We start from the raw sequence: 18,048 nt of genomic DNA on the forward strand, positions 1-18,048 counted from the left end.
AGCTGTCTCAATAAAGGAGTTATTATCGTGGATTGCTGAAACGTTCTCCTAAACCTGGGATAGTCCCAAACAATGAACAGATCCACCTTCATTGTGAAATACTCAGCTACATCTGTAACCTAACTTTTTTTTTTAAGAGAATGTTGATTTATTTTATTTTTTAAAAATATATTTTATTGATTTTTTTTACAGAGAGGAAGGGAGAAGGATAGAGAGTTAGAAACATCGATTAGCTGCCTCCTGCACACTCCCTACTGGGGTTGTGCTGTTCTAATGTACCCCTCGAATCACAGAAGGATGCCTCAAGAAGTCTAATTAGAGTCACATTTATTGCAATCCAGGACTATGAGGGGCCATTTTGCTTTCCCAAATCTCATAGTGATAAGATGGTGACAAAGCCAGACTTATATAGGCAAGGATCAAAAAGGTATTGATTACATCTCAAGGTTTGGAATGAGGAACCTGGTTTGCAAAAAAGCAGTTTACAGAAGCAGAAGCAGCATGTTAATTATAGTTTTGGGTCTCCGGGTCACTGAATTGACAGAAACACCTTATTTAGAGCCCTGGGAACCTGGGTTAAACTTAGGCATGTTATCCAAATTACAGTTTTGGGTCTCTGGAACACCGAGTCAACAAGGATACGTTAACTGGAGCCCTCTGACCTTGGGATAACTGTGCTGTCCTTCCCAGGTAAAGGAAAATGTGCTTTCTAAGACCAGTATGACCACAACCCATGGGATATTCACATTACAATCAATAAGGCATTTAATCGAATAGGATGACTTATACAATTTAGAAAATCAAAGTAAATTTTCTATTGTTAAACAAAGCAAATAAACACAGAAGCCAAACAGCAGGGTTAAAGTTAAACTACAGTTTCTACCTGAGATGATTGCTACCATACTTCAGTGCCCATAACCAAGGTACATGGCCCTGACGGGAATTGAACCTGGGATCCTTGAGTCGGCAGGCTGACACCCTATCCACTGAGCCAAACCGGTTAGGGCTGTAACTTAACTTTTACTGGTATTTGTCCACCTATGAAGTGGGACTAATAATCTCTCCCACAGATATTTTTGTAAAAACGCTTTCCACAAAGGGAAGTAAGCCACAAGCCATGGTAGTCGTTGACTGCAGTTTCTAGGAAGACCAGCATATTCCAAGAAGACGGCGCTGGAAAAGAGCCTTTTGCGGGAAGCCTACCCACGGAAAACTCTTCCGCTGGCCGACTCAGATGTTTGGCGAACTACATTGCCCAGCAGACTCCGCGCCCCGGGGTTGACGCTGGCGCCGTGCATTCTGGGATTGGTAGTTCTGGAGCGCTCATGGGCAAGTGCAGCCCAGTATTAGGAACTCGCCTTCCCAGCTTGCCGCGCGGTCGTGGGGGTGCATCTCGGCGACCCGGAAAAGGGAAAGATGGCGACTGTTCGGCGACGTTGAGGCCGCGTTGGGCGGTTCAGAGTCAGAGTGGTGAGTCCCGGGCGATGGAGGCGGTTCCCACGAGCTTGCACAGAGGGCGCGAGTGGAGGCACGGCGGTGGCCCCTGACTCCGGGACCAGGCGGGGAAGAACGGCTCAGGGAAGGGGCCTGAGCCCGGAAGGCTCTAGCCGGCAAGAGCGAAGGGGCGCGGGCCCCAGAGGGTCGTGTTGGTTCTGGGGAACGCAGGCCAAGTCCCATGGCACAGCATCTGGGATGCCCCCCGTCTGACCTTATTCCTTCTTGTTTTGAGTAGCCCTTGCTCCAGCCAAACTAGGACCCTGGCTTTTCTCCCAGAACCAGTCATGCTTTCCCGCCTCGGCGCCTTCTATATTATTTCTTTTTCCCGGAATGACTTATTTTCCGCAACCTCAATTACACATCTTTAAATTCTACCTATACTTAAATGCTAAAAGCCACTTCCTCTGCAGATGTTACAAATGAAAGGAAACTTCTTTGAACTCATGCAATAGATACTCCATCTGAGCCTTCATCTTGGTATGTGTCTCATAACCTGTATTGTTCTACAGAACAAACTTCCTGATTTCGTTTTGTAACTCTCACAGCACCTAGCACAGTGCCTTGCATGTAGTGGATGTATGACAAAAACTTAACAACAAGAAAGAATGTGCCCCTGCCCTACAAGAACTGAGGAACTCAAAGATCTGGAGATTTGCAAGGAGGGCTGCTGAAAGCAATGGCTAGGGTGTGCCCGTGATAAATAAGTAGAACTTGGAATAAAAGTTGCCTGTGTTTACTGTCTTCTCGCTTCTCATTCTCTTCTAAACTCACTCCGCTCAGGCTTCTACCCCAGTGCCATCGAAATAGCTCTTGTCAGGGTTACCGACCACCTCCATTTTTTGAGATTCAAGAGTCACCACTCCTCTCTCTCCTAGTCTTCCTCCACTTGGCACAGCTAACTACTCCCTCCTTGAAACGTGCTTTGGCTTCTGTTATTTCCAGATCGTGGAAGTCCCTTTTTCCTCCTTTTACTTTACCTCCCCCCACCCCACCCCCCACTCCTTTCTCAGTGAGGTTAGCTTCTTTCCAGCTTTTCCTCCAAATGTTATAGTGTTCCAGAACTCAGCCCTGCGTTCCTTCTTGTTTGTTTTCTTCTTTAACCATACTGCCTACTTAGGTGTTATAACTTAGTGTCCCATGGCTTTAAAAACCATCTAAGCATCAATGACATAAATTTTTGTCTCCACGGTCTCTGTTCTGAATTCCAGAGTTGCATTTTCAACTGCCTTCCTGCAATCTCCGTTTGGTTTTCTTAGCTGACATGTCCAAAAGGAAACGTTATTTCCTCCTAAGTCTCCTCACTCCCTCTCCCCCAGTCTTTGTCAGTCACTGATGGCACCAGGAACCACTAGGTTGCTCAAACCATAAATTTAGGAGCTGTCGTTGTGTCCCTTTCCCCTCTCTCCCTTCATTATTAGTACGTCCTGTCAGCTCTGCCTCCAAATATATCCTGAAGCCGTCTACTTCTTTTCACCTTCATTGCCACTTTCCTAGAACAAGCCCCTGTCATCTCTTGTCTAGACTACTATAATAGCATTCTCAATGGTTCTGTTTCCACCCTTTTAAAAATATATATATATTTTTATTGATTCCAGAGAGGAAGGGAGAGAGACAGAAACATCAATGATGAGGGAGAATCGATTGGCTGCCTCCTGCACGCTCCTGACTGGGGATGGAGCCTGAAATCTAGGCATGTGCCCTGACTAGGAATCAAACCACAGCCTCCTAGTTCACAAGTCAACGCTCAGCCACTGAGCCACACTGGCCAGACTCACACAAGTCTGTTTTTAATTGGCAGACACGCTAAGCTAATTCCTGCCCAGTCCCTTAATAATTGCTTCTACCCAGTAAGTTCTTTTACCTGTTTTTTGTAGGCTCTCTCTTTCCCATCATTCAAATCTCAGCTTACAGTGCATGTAAAAAATTCTTTTCCTGCACTTTCTTGTCTCTTGCTCATACCTCTCCCCATTATATCTGTTTTATTCTCTTCATTAGTTCTTGTTACTATTTGAACTTATTACTTAACTGTTGTCTGCTTTACTGGAATTTAAGTGTTAGAGATCTGAGACTTTGTTTTGTTTATAGGTATATCTCTGGTACACAGAACAGTTTCTGGCACCTATCAGATGCTCAATTAATATTTATTGAAACAATTAATGATGTGTAGGATGCTTTCTAGAGAAAATAGCCTTTCTTCTGGAGTGTTTTCTTAGGGCTGTACTTGGTAGAGACATCAATATAATTTGAGGTACTGATATAGAACATTCAGTCATTTCTCAGGCAGTCGTGAGATAAAATGGGATGTTTCTCCACCTTTTGAAAGTGCTACTTGTTCATTTTTCTTTTCTTTGTAAGTTCTCCCTTCTTAAAGATATATGGCAGGGTATGACATTGGAAAAGGGGGTTGTAAACTAAAGCTTAGGGGACTGATATTCTAGCTGAACCATTTGAGGCTAAAATAAGTTCTGAGAAATTTATCCCAAGTTGGGGATGGTGATGATGGTTGTGATGATGATGATGATGATGATGGGGTAGAGGCAGATTCAGACTCGCTGTTGTTTTAGCAAGTGAAGTGAAGGAGATTTTGTAGTCTGAAAGACAGTTGACAGTGTGGCAGTGTTCAGTGTTCCCAGGCAAAAGGGAATGGGACTTAATTCCTGCGCAAACCTGTCATGGGACTGGGTAATGATCAAAACTGTGAAAATCTGAGTAGGGAATGCCAGTCAGAATGTCTACGACCTATAGTTTTTGGTATCTACCTTTCTTCTTTCTTCTGAAATAATTATAGGTTTATAGGAAGTTGCAAAAAAATAAAAAAGTTCATGGAGGTCCTATGTACCCTTCAAGCTTTTCCCATTGTATAACTAGAAGTACCTTTCTGTTTCTCCAGTTAAATTTAGTTTTTCCTTGAAATGGTAACTATAATGCCAAATCTCAAAGTTAGACAGCCCTCCCCACTTTTGAGCTTTTTTGTGAGCTCAAGAGAACATATCCCCTTAGGTTTGTGTGTTGACTGATTCTGGTGGGCTGGCAGACCTAAGATAAGCAATATAGGATGTTTCTAGAGGTAGGAGTACACTATTCACTAACATCTCTTTTAATACTCTTGCAGTCTAAATTTAAAAATGAGGTATATTAGTTATATACTTTTAGAAATGAATATATACAAAAACTAACTGCCAGAAGCCGGTCCATCCTTGCTGCTTGACACAGTCGCTGCAGGAAAGAAACATCTGCACAGCATATGTTTCAAGGGACCTGGCGTATATGGCATACTGTTCTTAATATGTTTTCTCCCCTTCTTAGCGCTATGTGTTTTAAACAGGACCACCTCCCCAAGAAAGGTTGTTTCCCCAGGTGAGGATTTTTCCCTGGAGTTAGGGAGGTAATAAAAGCCCTTAACTAAGTGCCAGGTGGGTAATTAATCACTTTAACAATCACGCTTAAGCTACATAATCTTTACTTAGGATAATCTCCTTCAGTTACTTCCTTGTAGCTTAATAGAACAATAGAGTAACCTTGGAATGGAGATAAGAAACGCCCTAACCTTTGGAATAGAATTGATAGGATTAAAATCAACTGGTACAAATACAGATGTAACAAGACAAAAAAGACAGAACTTGGCTGGAGATCCTGGCTATGATGATCAACTGAATGCTGCTTCTGTGTCATTCCTTCTTTGCCGACTCCGTCCACACCTTTGGGAATGCTTGGACCTGCTGGGGATGGACCCCAACAACTAACCACAGAAAGGCAATCTATACTAATAAAAGGATAATATGCTAATTAGACCCGGAGACCTTCCAGACTTCCTTTCAGACAAAGCCATGGTGATGGGGCCAAGGCAGAGGTGGTTAGGGGCAATCAGGCTGGAGTGGGGGGCAATTGGGGGTGAGCAGGCCAGCAGGGGGGCAGTTGGGGGCGAGCAGGCCGGCGGGGGGGGGGGCAGTTGGGGGCGAGCAGGCAGGTGGGGGGGGCAGTTGGGGGCGAGCAGGCCAGCGGCGGGGGGGCAGTTGGGGGCAAGCAGGCCAGTGGGGGAGGCAGTTGGGGGTGAGCAGGCCGGCGGTGGGGGGCAGTTGGGGGTAAGCAGGCTGGCAGGCAGGTGAGCGGTAAGGTGCCAGCGGTCCCGGATTGCAAGAGGGATGTCCCCCGAGGGGGTCCCAGATTGGAGAGGGTGCAGGCCGGGCTGAGGGGACCCCTTCCCCATGCACAAATTTCATGCACTGGGCCACTAGTATAGTATAATGAGTAAAAGTGGGCCTCTGGAGTCCACTGCCTGGAACTCTGCCATTTACCACCTGTGTGTCCTTAGGCAAGTTACTTTATACACCTGAGCTTCAGTTTCCTCATCTATAAGGTAGGCATGTTAATATATCTGAGTCATAGGGTTGTTTTGAGATTAAGTACTTATATATAAACAGTTTAGAGTAGTACCCAGTACATAATAAGTACTCCTCTTACCCTTGACAGATGGCAGGAGAGTTGGCTGACAAGAAGGACCGTGATGTGTCACCTTCCAAGGAGGAAAGGAAGCGATCTCGGTCACCTGACAGAGAACGGGATAGAGACCGGGACCGGAAATCTTCCCCTTCTAAAGATAGAAAGCGGCATCGGTCAAGGGATAGGCGTCGAGGGGGCAGCCGATCTCGCTCCCGTTCCCGGTCCAAGTCTACGGAAAGGTAGAGTAACTTTGTATGTCTGCTATGTGGAAAGGGAGAGTACATTTCAGACTTCTTCATTCCTGGTTCCTCTGACACCTCCAGATTAGGAGGGATCTGTACCTAGAGCCTCATTAGCTCAAAAGGTCCAGAGTTAGTTCATCTGTTCATATAGTCCATGTCCTATCATTGCCATTAATACTTAGCAGTGCAACTCAGAGCTGTAAGATCTTAGAACCCCTCATAACTTCCCCAAGAAACACATTTCTCAATTTGTAACATTTTACTGGGGAGAAAAGATTGTGGGACCTTCTTAGGCTGCAGTGGAGCCCGATACTCTGGAAATATCCAGTGATTTCTTAAATTTGTTGTCTTCAGAGACCGACGGCACCGAGAGCGAGATAAGGAGCGGGATCGGAATAAGAAGGACCGCGATCGGGATAAGGATGGGCACAGACGGGACAAGGACCGGAAACGATCCAGGTACCTGAGGGAATGAGAGGGCGCTTGCGGGGAATGCTCCCATCTCCTTCTCTCTGCATCTGAGTTTGGTCAGCTTTGTAAGAAGGTAAATTTTCCTTAGTGGATCCTGTTGGCAGTTACTGCAGAGCTGACTTTTTTATTTTTATTTGAAAATACATTTTTATTGATTTCAGAGAAGAAGGGAGAGGGAGAGAGAGAGAAACACCAGTAATGAGAGAGAATCATTGATTGGCTGCCTCCTTCATGCCCCACACTGGGGATCAAGCCCACAACCTGGGTATATGTCCTGACCGGGAATTGAACCATTACCTCCTAGTTCATAGGTCGATGTTCAACCACTGAAACACGCCGGTTGGACAGAGCTGTCCTTTTTAGAAGGCATGTGTCTTTAGAACATATAACAGTTAGTGAAGTCACAACTCTTGAGGGTCATCTTGTTCTTAGAATTTAGAAATGAGTTTGAAAAGGTTACCAGCCTACAAAGCATTCCTTTAGCTCCACTGAACCATTCAGTTTTCTACCCAGGTTATACAGCATGTGTTTTTGGGAATAGCTTAATGCCCTAGTGTCTTTTTTTTTTTTTTAATAAACATTTTTTATTGATTTCAGAGGGGAAGGGAGAGGGAAAGAGAGAAAGAAACATCAATGATGAGAGAGAACCATTGACTGGCTGCCTCCTCCACGCCCCCTACTGGGGATTGAGCCCACAACCTGGGCATGTGCCCTTGACCAGAATTGAACCTGGGACCCTTCAGTCCACAGGCCGACACTCTATCGACTGAGCCAAACTGGCTAGGGCTTCCCTAGTGTCTTGATAGCTTTCTTCTGGAAACTTTTTATGCAGAGTTTTTATTTGGCCCCAATATGTACTTAGAATTCAGGGCAAAGGACAGAATTCTTATAACAAAGTTGTTTGAGATCTCTTGAAGATTACACTTTTAGCAGATGTGGGGAAAGGATTGCTATGACTGATAGTAAGGAAAATGAGGAAGGGACATATATAGCAGTGTCTTGGAAGGGTGTGTATGGGTGGCTGTGTAGACTAAATTCACTGTGAATTATGAAGCAGGATTTTTTTTCCTTCAATGTGCAACTGCTATTTGGAGGAAATTTTTTTTTTTTTTTAATATATTTTATTGATTTTTTACAGAGAGGAAGGGAGAGGGATAGAGAGTTAGAAACATCGACCAGCTGCCTCCTGCACATCTCCCACTGGGGATGTGCCCACAACCAATGTACATGCCCTTGACCGGAATCGAACCCGGGACCCTTCAGTCCGCAGGCCGACGCTCTATCCACTGAGCCAAACCGGTTTCGGCAAGGAGGAAATATTTTTGACATCAAAGTATTTGGAAATATTTTGAAGTGAAGACCCACATGCCAGAAGAACTTAGTTTCAGAATAGGAGATTCAGGTAGATTGGGACCAAGACAGGGCCATCATTGTGTTTCAGAGCAGGCAGAGTGACCATGCCTGCAAAGGAAGCATCCAGTCCTGTGGGTGACTCTGGGCCAATCTTGCTGAGTCATGGGAAAACTTCCATCCTCTTTTTGGGTGACCTATTCAGGGGCTGGGGTAAGGCAGCAATAGACCTTTTCTGTTCTTTTTTCTTGAAGTTTATCTCCTGGACGAGGAAAAGATTTTAAATCTCGGAAAGACAGAGACTCTAAGAAGGATGACGAGGATGAACATGGTGATAAGAAGCCTAAGGCAAGCAAGAGGAAGGGTTTCTCATTTTCCTCTTGAATTCAAGCCCAATTTTGTGATCTTCAAAGGGATAGAGCCTTTATGGACTGAAGTTCTGTGTTTTATCTTCAGGCCCAGCCATTATCCCTAGAGGAACTTCTGGCCAAGAAAAAGGCTGAGGAAGAAGCTGAGGCTAAGGTAAGAACTTGAGGGTCTGTATTAGTTGGCTCGGGCTGCCATAGAAAACACGACAGGCTGGTTCACTCAAACAACAGCAATTTATTTGCTCCCCATTCTGGAGGCCAGTTGTCTGAAATCAAAGAGGCAGCAGGGCTGTTTCTTCTGAAGCCTTTCTCCTTGGTTTGTGGATAAATGTCTTTGTCTTCACACGGTCTTACCTCTGGGCATGCGTATTCCTGGTGTCTATGTGTCCAAATTTTTAAAAAATATATTTTTTTAAAAATATTTTTTATTGATTTCAGAGAGGAGGGGAGAGGGAGAGAGAGACAGAAACATCGATCAGAGAGAAACATCAACTGCCTCCTGCACACACCCTACTGGGGATTGAGCCCACAGCCTGGGCATGTGCCCTGACTGGGAATCAAACCAGTGACCTCCTGGTACATGGAACGATGCTCAACCAACTGAGCCACACCAGCTGGGGCAATTTTTTCTTTTTCTTTTAAGGACACCAGTCAGATTGAATTAGGACTTACCCTAAGGGCCTCATTTTACCTTCAGTGCCTCTGTAAAGGCTCTATCTCCAAATACAGTCACAATTTGAGGTACTGGGGGTTATGGCTTCCATATATGCATCTTGAGGGGACAAAATTCAGCCCATAACAAGATCCTAAGCCTGTTTGTATTTTTCTTAACAGGTTTAATGCCTGAGCAAGTATTTTTGAGCTCCCTGCCATCTCCCAAACATCAGTGGTGTTCTAGCTCCTTTGTTTACAGTTCCCATCTATTTTGTAGCCCAAGTTCCTGTCCAAAGCAGAACGGGAGGCGGAAGCCCTGAAGCGACGGCAGCAGGAGGTGGAAGAGCGGCAGAAGATGCTTGAAGAAGAGAGGAAGAAAAGGAAACAGTTTCAAGACTTGGGCAGGAAAATGTTGGGTTCGTTTTCCTACCCCCTGTGGCCCCCGGATGGAATAGAAATGGGTGGGATGGGGTAGGAAGAGCTAGAAACTTGTTCTATACTTTGGAAGAGGAAAGGATGGGGGAAGTTTATAAGAAAAGTATCTTTCTGTTATATCCCCCATTTCCCTTGTCTCATAAATCTCCCTTTTTCTCATTTGGTGTCCATTGTCTGGGTCCTGCATGCTCTTTTTTATTTCCACTGAGCTCTTCTGCAGCTTTGCTTTGTTTGGTCTGCAGAAGACCCTCAGGAGCGAGAACGACGGGAACGCAGGGAGAGGATGGAACGGGAGACCAATGGAAATGAGGATGAGGAAGGGCGGCAGAAGATCCGGGAGGAGAAGGATAAGAGCAAGGAACTGCATGCCATTAAGGTGCAGGCCTTGGTTCTGTTTTCACTCCCTCCTCCCCACACACAAATGAGCTTTCATTATTTAGCCCTTCTGATCTCTGCATGCGAGCTTTGGGCCTCAAGCTTGATGGGCTCTGTGTTCTGTCTGTGGGCAGGAGCGTTACCTGGGTGGCATTAAGAAGCGGCGCCGAACGAGGCATCTCAATGACCGCAAGTTTGTCTTTGAGTGGGATGCATCTGAGGACACATCTATCGACTACAACCCACTGTGAGTGGCTTCAGGCCTAAACTAGATCTTTTTTTTAAATTACAGTTGACGTTCAATATTCTATTAGTTTCAGGTATATGGCATAGTGGTTGGACATTTATGTAACTTTCAGAGTGATCCCCCCATAAGTCTAGTACCCACCTGAGACCATACATAGTTATTACAATAGTATTGACTATATTTTCTATGCGCTACTTTACATCCCGTGACTATTCTGAAACTGCCTATTTGTACTTCTTAATTCTTTCACCCTTTTCACTCATGTTCCCCAACCCCCTTCCATCTGTCCCATCAGTTCTCTGTATCTATGAGTCTATTTCTGTTTTGTTGGTGTATTTATTTTGTCTTTTTAGATTCCACATACAAGTGAAATCATATGGTAGTTGTCTTTCTCTGTCTGACTTATTTCACTTAACACAATACCCTCTAGGTTCATCCATGTGTTGCAAATTGTAAAGTTCTATTCTTTTTTTATGGCCGAATAGTATTCCATTGTATATGTGTACCACATTTTCTTTGTCCAATTGTCTATTGATGGACACTTAGGTTGCTTCCATATATTGGCTGTTGTAAATAATGCTGCAGTGAATATAGGGGTGCATGTATCTTTTCCAGTTAGTGTTTTGGCTGTCTTTGGATAAATACTCAGAAGTAGGATTGCTGAGTCATATGTTAGTTTTATTTTTAGTTATTTGAGGAACTGCCATACTGTTTTCCATAGTGGCTACACCAATTTTGTAATCCCACCAACAGTGTACAAGGGTTCCCTTTTGTCTACATTCTCCCCAATACTTGTTACTTTTTGATAATAGGCATTCTGACATATGTGAGATGATATTGTGGTTTTGATTTGCATTCCCTGATAATTAGTGATGTTGAGCATCTTTTCATGTGTCTAATGGCCATCTGTATATTCTCTTTGAAGAAGTGTCTATTCAGGTCCTCAGCCCATATTTTTACTCAGATTGTTTGTCTTTTTGGTGTTAAGTTGTATGAGTTCTTTATATATTTTATTTATTTATTTTTCAACAGCAAACATTGCTTGCAATTCTGAAAGCTGAGAAATCTAACATCAAGGATTCAGGGTATCTAGTGTTTAGTGAGAACAGTATTCTTGATTTGTACATGGCCATCTTCTTACTGTATCTTCACATGGCAGAGAGCCTGAGTTCTTTATATATTTTAGATATTACCCCTTATTAGATGTATTATTAACAAATAACTTCTCCCATTCCGTAGGTTGTCAGTTGTAGAGAGAAACAATGACTATAGAGATAGGATTAAGATAAGCTGGGATGGGGAAGTTGATAAACTAGTATTAACCCAACACTCTGGGTGAGGAAAGACCCTGGCTAGGAAGGGAAATGTACATATTGGTAGTCTGTTCTTCCCTCCTGCTGCTGTAACAGCTCCTTTTTTTCTTCCTCTGTCCCAATCCCAGGTACAAAGAACGGCACCAGGTGCAGTTGTTGGGGCGAGGCTTCATTGCAGGCATCGACCTAAAGCAGCAGAAACGAGAACAGTCACGTTTCTATGGAGACCTAATGGAGAAGAGGAGGACACTGGAAGAAAAGGAGCAGGAGGAGTGAGTGGTCAGGGCTGGGGTGGTTGGGCACAGCCCAGAGTGTACAGAAAGGAGTTGGGAAAACTGATCCCACTTATTCCTCATGCTCCTGCTCCAGGGCAAGACTCCGCAAACTTCGTAAGAAGGAAGCCAAGCAGCGCTGGGATGATCGTCATTGGTCCCAGAAGAAGTTAGATGAGATGACGGACAGGGACTGGCGGATCTTCCGTGAGGACTACAGCATTACCACCAAAGGTGGCAAGATCCCTAATCCCATCCGATCATGGAAAGACTCTTCTCTGCCCCCACACATCTTGGAGGTCATTGATAAGTGTGGCTACAAGGTGAGGAGGGGCAGATTGGTTCAGAAGACCTGGAATGTTCCTATGTTGTAGGGGATACAAACTTTGTGCCTTGACTGTTGGGTGCCTTCTCTGCCAGAGGGCACCAAGGTGATATTGTCTATTACTTCCTGGTGGAAGTATTGGCCTTCGGTGATTGTGTTTCTTCTCAGGTCCCCATTCCTGTGAACTAGGCTTGGTGTCCTCCCATTGTGCTAGCATATGTGCCCACTCTATCGGCAGTAGCCCAGGTAGTATAATTCTGCCTGTACCCATTACTCTCTCTGGGTCACTGCAGGAACCAACACCTATCCAGCGTCAGGCAATTCCCATTGGGCTACAGAATCGTGACATCATTGGTGTGGCTGAGACTGGCAGCGGCAAGACAGCAGCCTTCCTTATTCCGTTACTGGTCTGGATCACTACTCTTCCCAAAATTGACAGGTGGGGTCATCTGTTACCAGTTGGAGTGGTTTAACTGGGTAGGGATGGTGAAAGTGGCAAATGAGTGTTTGGTTTTCTTTTTTTTCTTTTTTAAATCTTTATTGTTGAAAGTATTCCATATGTCCCCTTTTGCCCCCCATTAATCCCCTCTAGTCTGCCCCCATGGTTTCCTTTCTTTTTTATTGATTTTAGGGAGGAAAGGAGAGGGAGAGATAGAAACATCAGTGATGAGAGAGACTCATTGATTGGCTGCCTCCTGCATGCTCCCTACTGGGGATCAAGCCCGCAGCTCCGGACATGTGCCCTGACTTGGAATCGAAACATGATCTCCTGGTTCATGGGTCGATGTTCAACCACTAAGCAACACTAGCCGAGCTGGAGTCTCTGATTTTTCTTTTTTTAATCTTCAAACATTCAATTTTATTTTTAATCTTTATTGTTGAAAGTATTACATATGTCTCCTTTTTTTCTCCCATTGACTCCTTATAGCTCACCACCGCCCCAGGCCTTCACCACCCTGTTGTCTGTGTCCATGGGTTATACATATTGGAATCTCTGATTTTTAAGGGAGATCATTGCACCCTCTTCCCACCATCCTCTCCATTTCCAAAGCTGCTCTTAAGTGTGACTTTGTCTTGCTCCTGTTTGTGGCTGCATGGGAACCAAAACTCATGAAACTGGGATGCCCCATTTACCACAGGATTGAAGAGTCAGACCAGGGCCCTTATGCTATCATCCTGGCCCCCACCCGTGAGTTGGCTCAGCAGATTGAGGAAGAAACCATCAAGTTTGGGAAGCCACTAGGCATCCGCACTGTGGCTGTCATTGGCGGCATCTCCAGAGAAGACCAGGGCTTCAGGCTGCGCATGGGTTGTGAGGTTTGTTCACCTGGCCAGCAGCCAGCCCACCATTTAGACTGTGCTGTTTTAGGGCTTTTTCTGGTTTCTGCCACAGACATTCAGTCAAATGAAGAAGAGGGCTGGGTTATATAGATGTACTACTGTTATTGAGAACTTATGCACCAGGGATTGTACTGTGCATGTCAGTAATTCTCACAACCATATGAGAGTACAGAGGGGAACGTCCATTATACAGATGCAGCTGAAGCTCTGGTCAATAACTTGTCCAAAGTCACACAGTTGGCAGTGGGCAGAGCTGAGATTCATATCCAAATCCTGTGCCCTTAATCACTGCCAGACCAAGTCATTGACTTTGTGTGTTGCTACCTTTTCAGGCTAGGGAAGGAGAGCTTTTTATAACAAGTCTGATATAGGAACTGAGTTTTCTGCAGACTTCTTAGTGTATTACTTTATATAACCCCCTTCACGATATCTCTTAGTCTCTCTTCCATCTAAGAAAGTTCCTTCTGATTTTGCCTCCTCTGTCTAACCCCTATATCTTACTCAGAGACTCCATTCATTCCTGAAAAAATGCAAGATAGCAACAAGCAATTTTGTGCCAATTCTCAGGAACCTTCACTGCCAAACATAATTAGAGGTTGGGGGTCTAAGTTTCTTAGCATTGGGTTTCTGTTGTCCAAGTGAGTGGGTAGTTCACATAAGAGAGAAGAAGGGTGTATCTGCTGGGGCTACATATGATTCCACTATGCCCCCTAGATTGTGATTGCTACCCCAGGACGTCTGATTGATGTGCTGGAAAACCGCTATCTGGTGCTGAGCCGCTGTACCTACGTGGTTCTGGATGAGGCAGATAGGATGATTGACATGGGTTTTGAGCCAGACGTCCAGAAGATCCTGGAGCACATGCCTGTCACCAACCAGAAGCCGGACACGGATGAGGCTGAGGATCCTGAGAAGATGTTGGCCAACTTTGAGTCAGGAAAACATAAGTACCGCCAAGTAAGGCTGCTTCCCTGGGTTGGGAAGATTTGGGCAAGTTGGCAGACCTGCTCTCGGGCCCTTCTTGCCTTACATGGGCTCAGAGTACATGTTTCCAAAATGGTGAGGCCTGCCTAGATGCAGTCCTCTGACAGTTGTAGCCATTTAGCTTAACCCTGGAAAAATGATTCCAGTCACAGTACTGTCCACTATAGATGCTAGCCAATGCCCTCAGCCCTTCTTATCATCATGAGATGCCAAGTTCAGGTACTAAGGAAAGAAGTGGGAAGGCAAAGGACACTATTTCCTAAGGTGGTGGCTATGAAAGTTTACACCATGGTTTATTTTAGATTCTTCAGCCTGGGCTGTACTGCCTGTGGCGATGGTAGGATATGTGATTGTATCTTCCTGGGCCCAAGGCTGAGTGTCCTGTTTTCCTAGACGGTCATGTTCACGGCCACCATGCCCCCAGCCGTGGAGCGTCTGGCCCGGAGCTATCTTCGGCGACCTGCTGTGGTGTACATCGGCTCTGCAGGCAAGCCTCATGAACGTGTGGAACAGAAGGTCTTCCTCATGTCAGAGTCAGAGAAGAGGTATGGGGACAGCTGAGCCAGGGGAAACGGGGTGGAGAAGGGGCCTTTTCAGTGGGAGTGGTGGCTGAAGGGCGATTGTTCTGCCTTGTTTTCTTGTTCAGTGCCATGGGCATTGAAGAGCCTGGAATTGATGTCTGTAGATCATGGTTGGGCATTTCACTTGAGTAGGAGGTAGTGTGCATCTCATTTTTCTCCTCTTCTCCCCAGGAAAAAGCTGCTGGCAATCTTGGAGCAAGGCTTTGACCCACCCATCATCATTTTCGTCAACCAGAAGAAGGGCTGTGATGTTTTGGCCAAATCCCTGGAGAAGATGGGGGTGTGTCTGGCGGGGGAGGGCAAAGTCCAGTCTCTTTGGTGTTACTTTCTGAAATTAGAGGGCCCTTCCTAGGCTCCTGCTCTCAATTTCCACCCATTTTTCAATTTCTCCAGTATTGAACAAGTCAGGGCCAGAGGGAAAAGGGAGGTGTGATGGAGATCGGAGGACTAAGACTGTCCATTCCAGGAGTGCCTGCCAGAGCTCCCTGGGTCTTCCTCCAGGCGGGCTTGGGCTAGGGAGAGTTATTTATTTTTTAAATATATTTTTATTGATCTCAGAGAGGAAAGGAGAAGGAGAGAAACATCAATGATGCGAGAGAATCATTGATTGGCTGCCTCCTGCCCACCCCCTACTGGGGATGGAGCCTACAACCTGGGCATGTACTCTGACCGGGAATCAAACCGTGACCTCCTGGTTTATAGGTCGGTGCTCAATCACTGAGCTACACTGGCCCAGCTAGGGAGAGGTTTTGAGACACGTATTCTGGCAGGGTCTGAGGATGTGGAATAGGATGGGTCAGAGGTTGTGTTTATGAATGTTTGGGAGGGGATAGTGTGGTCAGAAGGGTCAGTAGATCAATGTCTTGATACTCAGTGTTTAAACTTCCTTAAACTTCTTGGTCTCTGCTTTCTACCCTCATCTTTCACCCTCATCCTCTCTACTTCTAATCTGTGTGGCTTCATATCTCACCCCTGATTTTACCTTTGACCTTGCCCTGGTGCTCTCTGCCATGCCACATCCTGTTCTCTCCCACCCATTCTTCAGCTCACATGTACTCTCCTTTCAAATGCATTCATTCTTTCTCCTGCCTCCTTTCCCTTTTCCTTCTACCTGCTGCTCTCTGAAACCCTCCCTCTCTGTCCCTACTCCCTCTTAACTTCTGTATCTTTCCATGATTCCATTGCATTTTCTTCACCTCACCATTCTCCCAACAGTACAATGCTTGTACATTGCATGGTGGAAAAGGCCAGGAGCAGCGAGAATTTGCACTGTCTAACCTCAAGGCTGGGGCCAAGGACATTTTGGTGGCTACAGATGTGGCAGGTCGTGGTATCGACATCCAAGATGTGTCTATGGTGGTCAACTATGATATGGCCAAAAACATTGAAGGTAAGTGAGGAAGTGGCTGCAGTCTGGGGGAGGGGACACTGCTTGTCTCATTCCCCTTTAGTCGGGTGCTGCTGCCGTCTCACAGCTGCCTCTCACATGGCGTGTCCCAGTGAGAAGAGCTCCTACTCTTTTATTTTAAGATTTTAAATTGATTTTTAGAGAGGAAGGGGGGTACGGAGAAACATTGATTGAGAATGAAACATCAGTTGGCTGCCTTCTGCATGCCCCCTACCTGGGATTGAGCCCGCAACCCGGGCATGTGCCCTGACCAGGAATGGAACCAGCAACCTTTTGGTGAACGGAATGACACCCAACCAACTGAGCCACACTGGTCAGGACGAGCTCCTACGCTATCTCATGTGGGCGTGTTGTCCCAGTACCTGGGGGTAGCACACTGTGTTGGGGTGTGGAAGATAATGGGACTTGGCCTCAGTCTTAGTGTGGTAGGATGACCCCATCAGTAGTAGTTGTGGGGAGAACACAGTGGGTACTGCAGGTTCAGGTAGTATGAGCTCTGTTCCTGCCTGTGGAGGTGTGGGGAGGACGATGCCTTTAGAAGTAGAGGCTTCAGACACTGCTCACCAGGGCATCTGGCCTGGTTCCCTGAGTAACGTTCCTCTCCCCCTTCCCCAGATTATATCCACCGCATTGGCCGCACGGGACGAGCAGGCAAGAGTGGTGTGGCCATCACCTTCCTCACCAAAGAGGACTCTGCTGTGTTCTATGAGCTGAAGCAAGCCATCCTGGAGAGCCCGGTGTCTTCCTGCCCCCCAGAGCTAGCCAACCACCCAGATGCCCAGCACAAACCAGGCACCATCCTCACCAAGAAGCGCCGGGAAGAGACCATCTTTGCCTGACACAGCACTCTTCCCACCGGCTTCAAGGCAGGCTCTGAAGCCTGTTCTTCAGGACCCTCACATCTCCCTTTCCAGGTCCTCACTCTTATGGGGGCTTAGGAAAAATTCAGACTGCTTGGCTAGACCCTCAGGTTTGAAGGCCTGAGCGTGGGCTGCAAAGGAGGGAAGCTGCTGCAGGAGATGGGGAGAACAAATTACCACAGGTTTGGGCCCAGCTCTGCCCCTCCGGCTGACTTGGGGATTGCCAGTGTCAGGGGCAGCCAATGGCTTTGCCTCCCAGGCTGCTGGGAGGGTTTCTTCGCACAGACTTGACACTTTGCACAGCATAAGCTGCAGCAACATTGTTGCCCTAGATGACCCAGGGATCGGCACTGTGAGGATTATGAACCTTGGACTCATTGTCATTTTGATAGCATTTGCCCTTTTGGATTATAAAACAAGGTGAGAGCCTTGTTTAGAGCTGTGCACGGCCCCTGTGCCAAGGGGTGCTGTGCACCCCAGGCATCCCTCACCCAGGAAAGTTTTTTAGATGTGGGTCAGGGTGAGCCGGCTGTGTCCATCTTGAAGTCACTGAGTAAAATTTGTTTTCTATTCTCTGAAAAGATGAGTTTGTATGTTCTGAGAATAAATGAATATTAAGGCTGTATCTAGTTCTAGCTAACTTCCTCTCCCAGGGGCTCCCTGGTACCACAGAAGACAGACAGGAGATGAAAGAAAATCTTATCTGTAGCAGAGCCTAGGATCTCAGCTGATAGTCAAAGTCTACAGGAGGCACGTTGGGGTTGGAAAAGCCATGACGGCAGTATCCTCATGCATCTTTCCTCCCCTTCTCTAGCCTCACTGAACGTGTAGCGCTGGCCTGGAAAGCCCCTAGGGAGCTTTCCACAGGGTGAGAAAGGAAAGCAG

The 18,048-nt window shown here is 46.1% G+C and overlaps 1 protein-coding gene across 1 annotated transcript; it reads left to right on the top strand.

Moving 5' to 3' along the window:
• The first annotated feature begins 1,385 nt into the window (after positions 1-1,385).
• Positions 1,386-17,788, top strand: DDX23 (DEAD-box helicase 23). The gene is made up of 17 exons (XM_070410324.1): positions 1,386-1,470; positions 5,968-6,176; positions 6,534-6,638; positions 8,255-8,348; positions 8,457-8,522; positions 9,300-9,438; positions 9,700-9,833; positions 9,967-10,079; positions 11,521-11,664; positions 11,762-11,987; positions 12,283-12,428; positions 13,129-13,306; positions 14,045-14,287; positions 14,708-14,859; positions 15,067-15,175; positions 16,111-16,285; positions 16,919-17,788. Exons 2-17 carry the CDS (start codon positions 5,968-5,970, stop codon positions 17,140-17,142), a joined length of 2,457 nt encoding a protein of 818 aa, XP_070266425.1. The 5' UTR covers positions 1,386-1,470; the 3' UTR covers positions 17,143-17,788.
• The last annotated feature ends 260 nt before the right edge of the window (positions 17,789-18,048 follow it).

Source organism: Myotis yumanensis, unplaced genomic scaffold, assembly GCF_028538775.1.
Source record: "Myotis yumanensis isolate MYYU_CA2020_CCGP unplaced genomic scaffold, mMyoYum1.0.hap1 SCAF_3, whole genome shotgun sequence".
In the NCBI taxonomy this organism is placed as follows: Eukaryota; Metazoa; Chordata; class Mammalia; order Chiroptera; family Vespertilionidae; genus Myotis; species Myotis yumanensis.

What these genes read in the sequence shown, in the direction of transcription:
- DDX23 (XM_070410324.1), top strand. Translation starts at nt 5,968, where the DNA reads ATGGCAGGAGAGTTGGCTGACAAGAAGGACCGTGATGTGTCACCTTCC. An exon ending in TTGATAAGTGTGGCTACAAG is followed by an intron (nt 11,988 to 12,282) that starts GTGAGGAGGGGC and finishes GGGTCACTGCAG; the next exon opens with GAACCAACACCTATCCAGCG. An exon ending in ATGTCAGAGTCAGAGAAGAG is followed by an intron (nt 14,860 to 15,066) that starts GTATGGGGACAG and finishes TCTTCTCCCCAG; the next exon opens with GAAAAAGCTGCTGGCAATCT.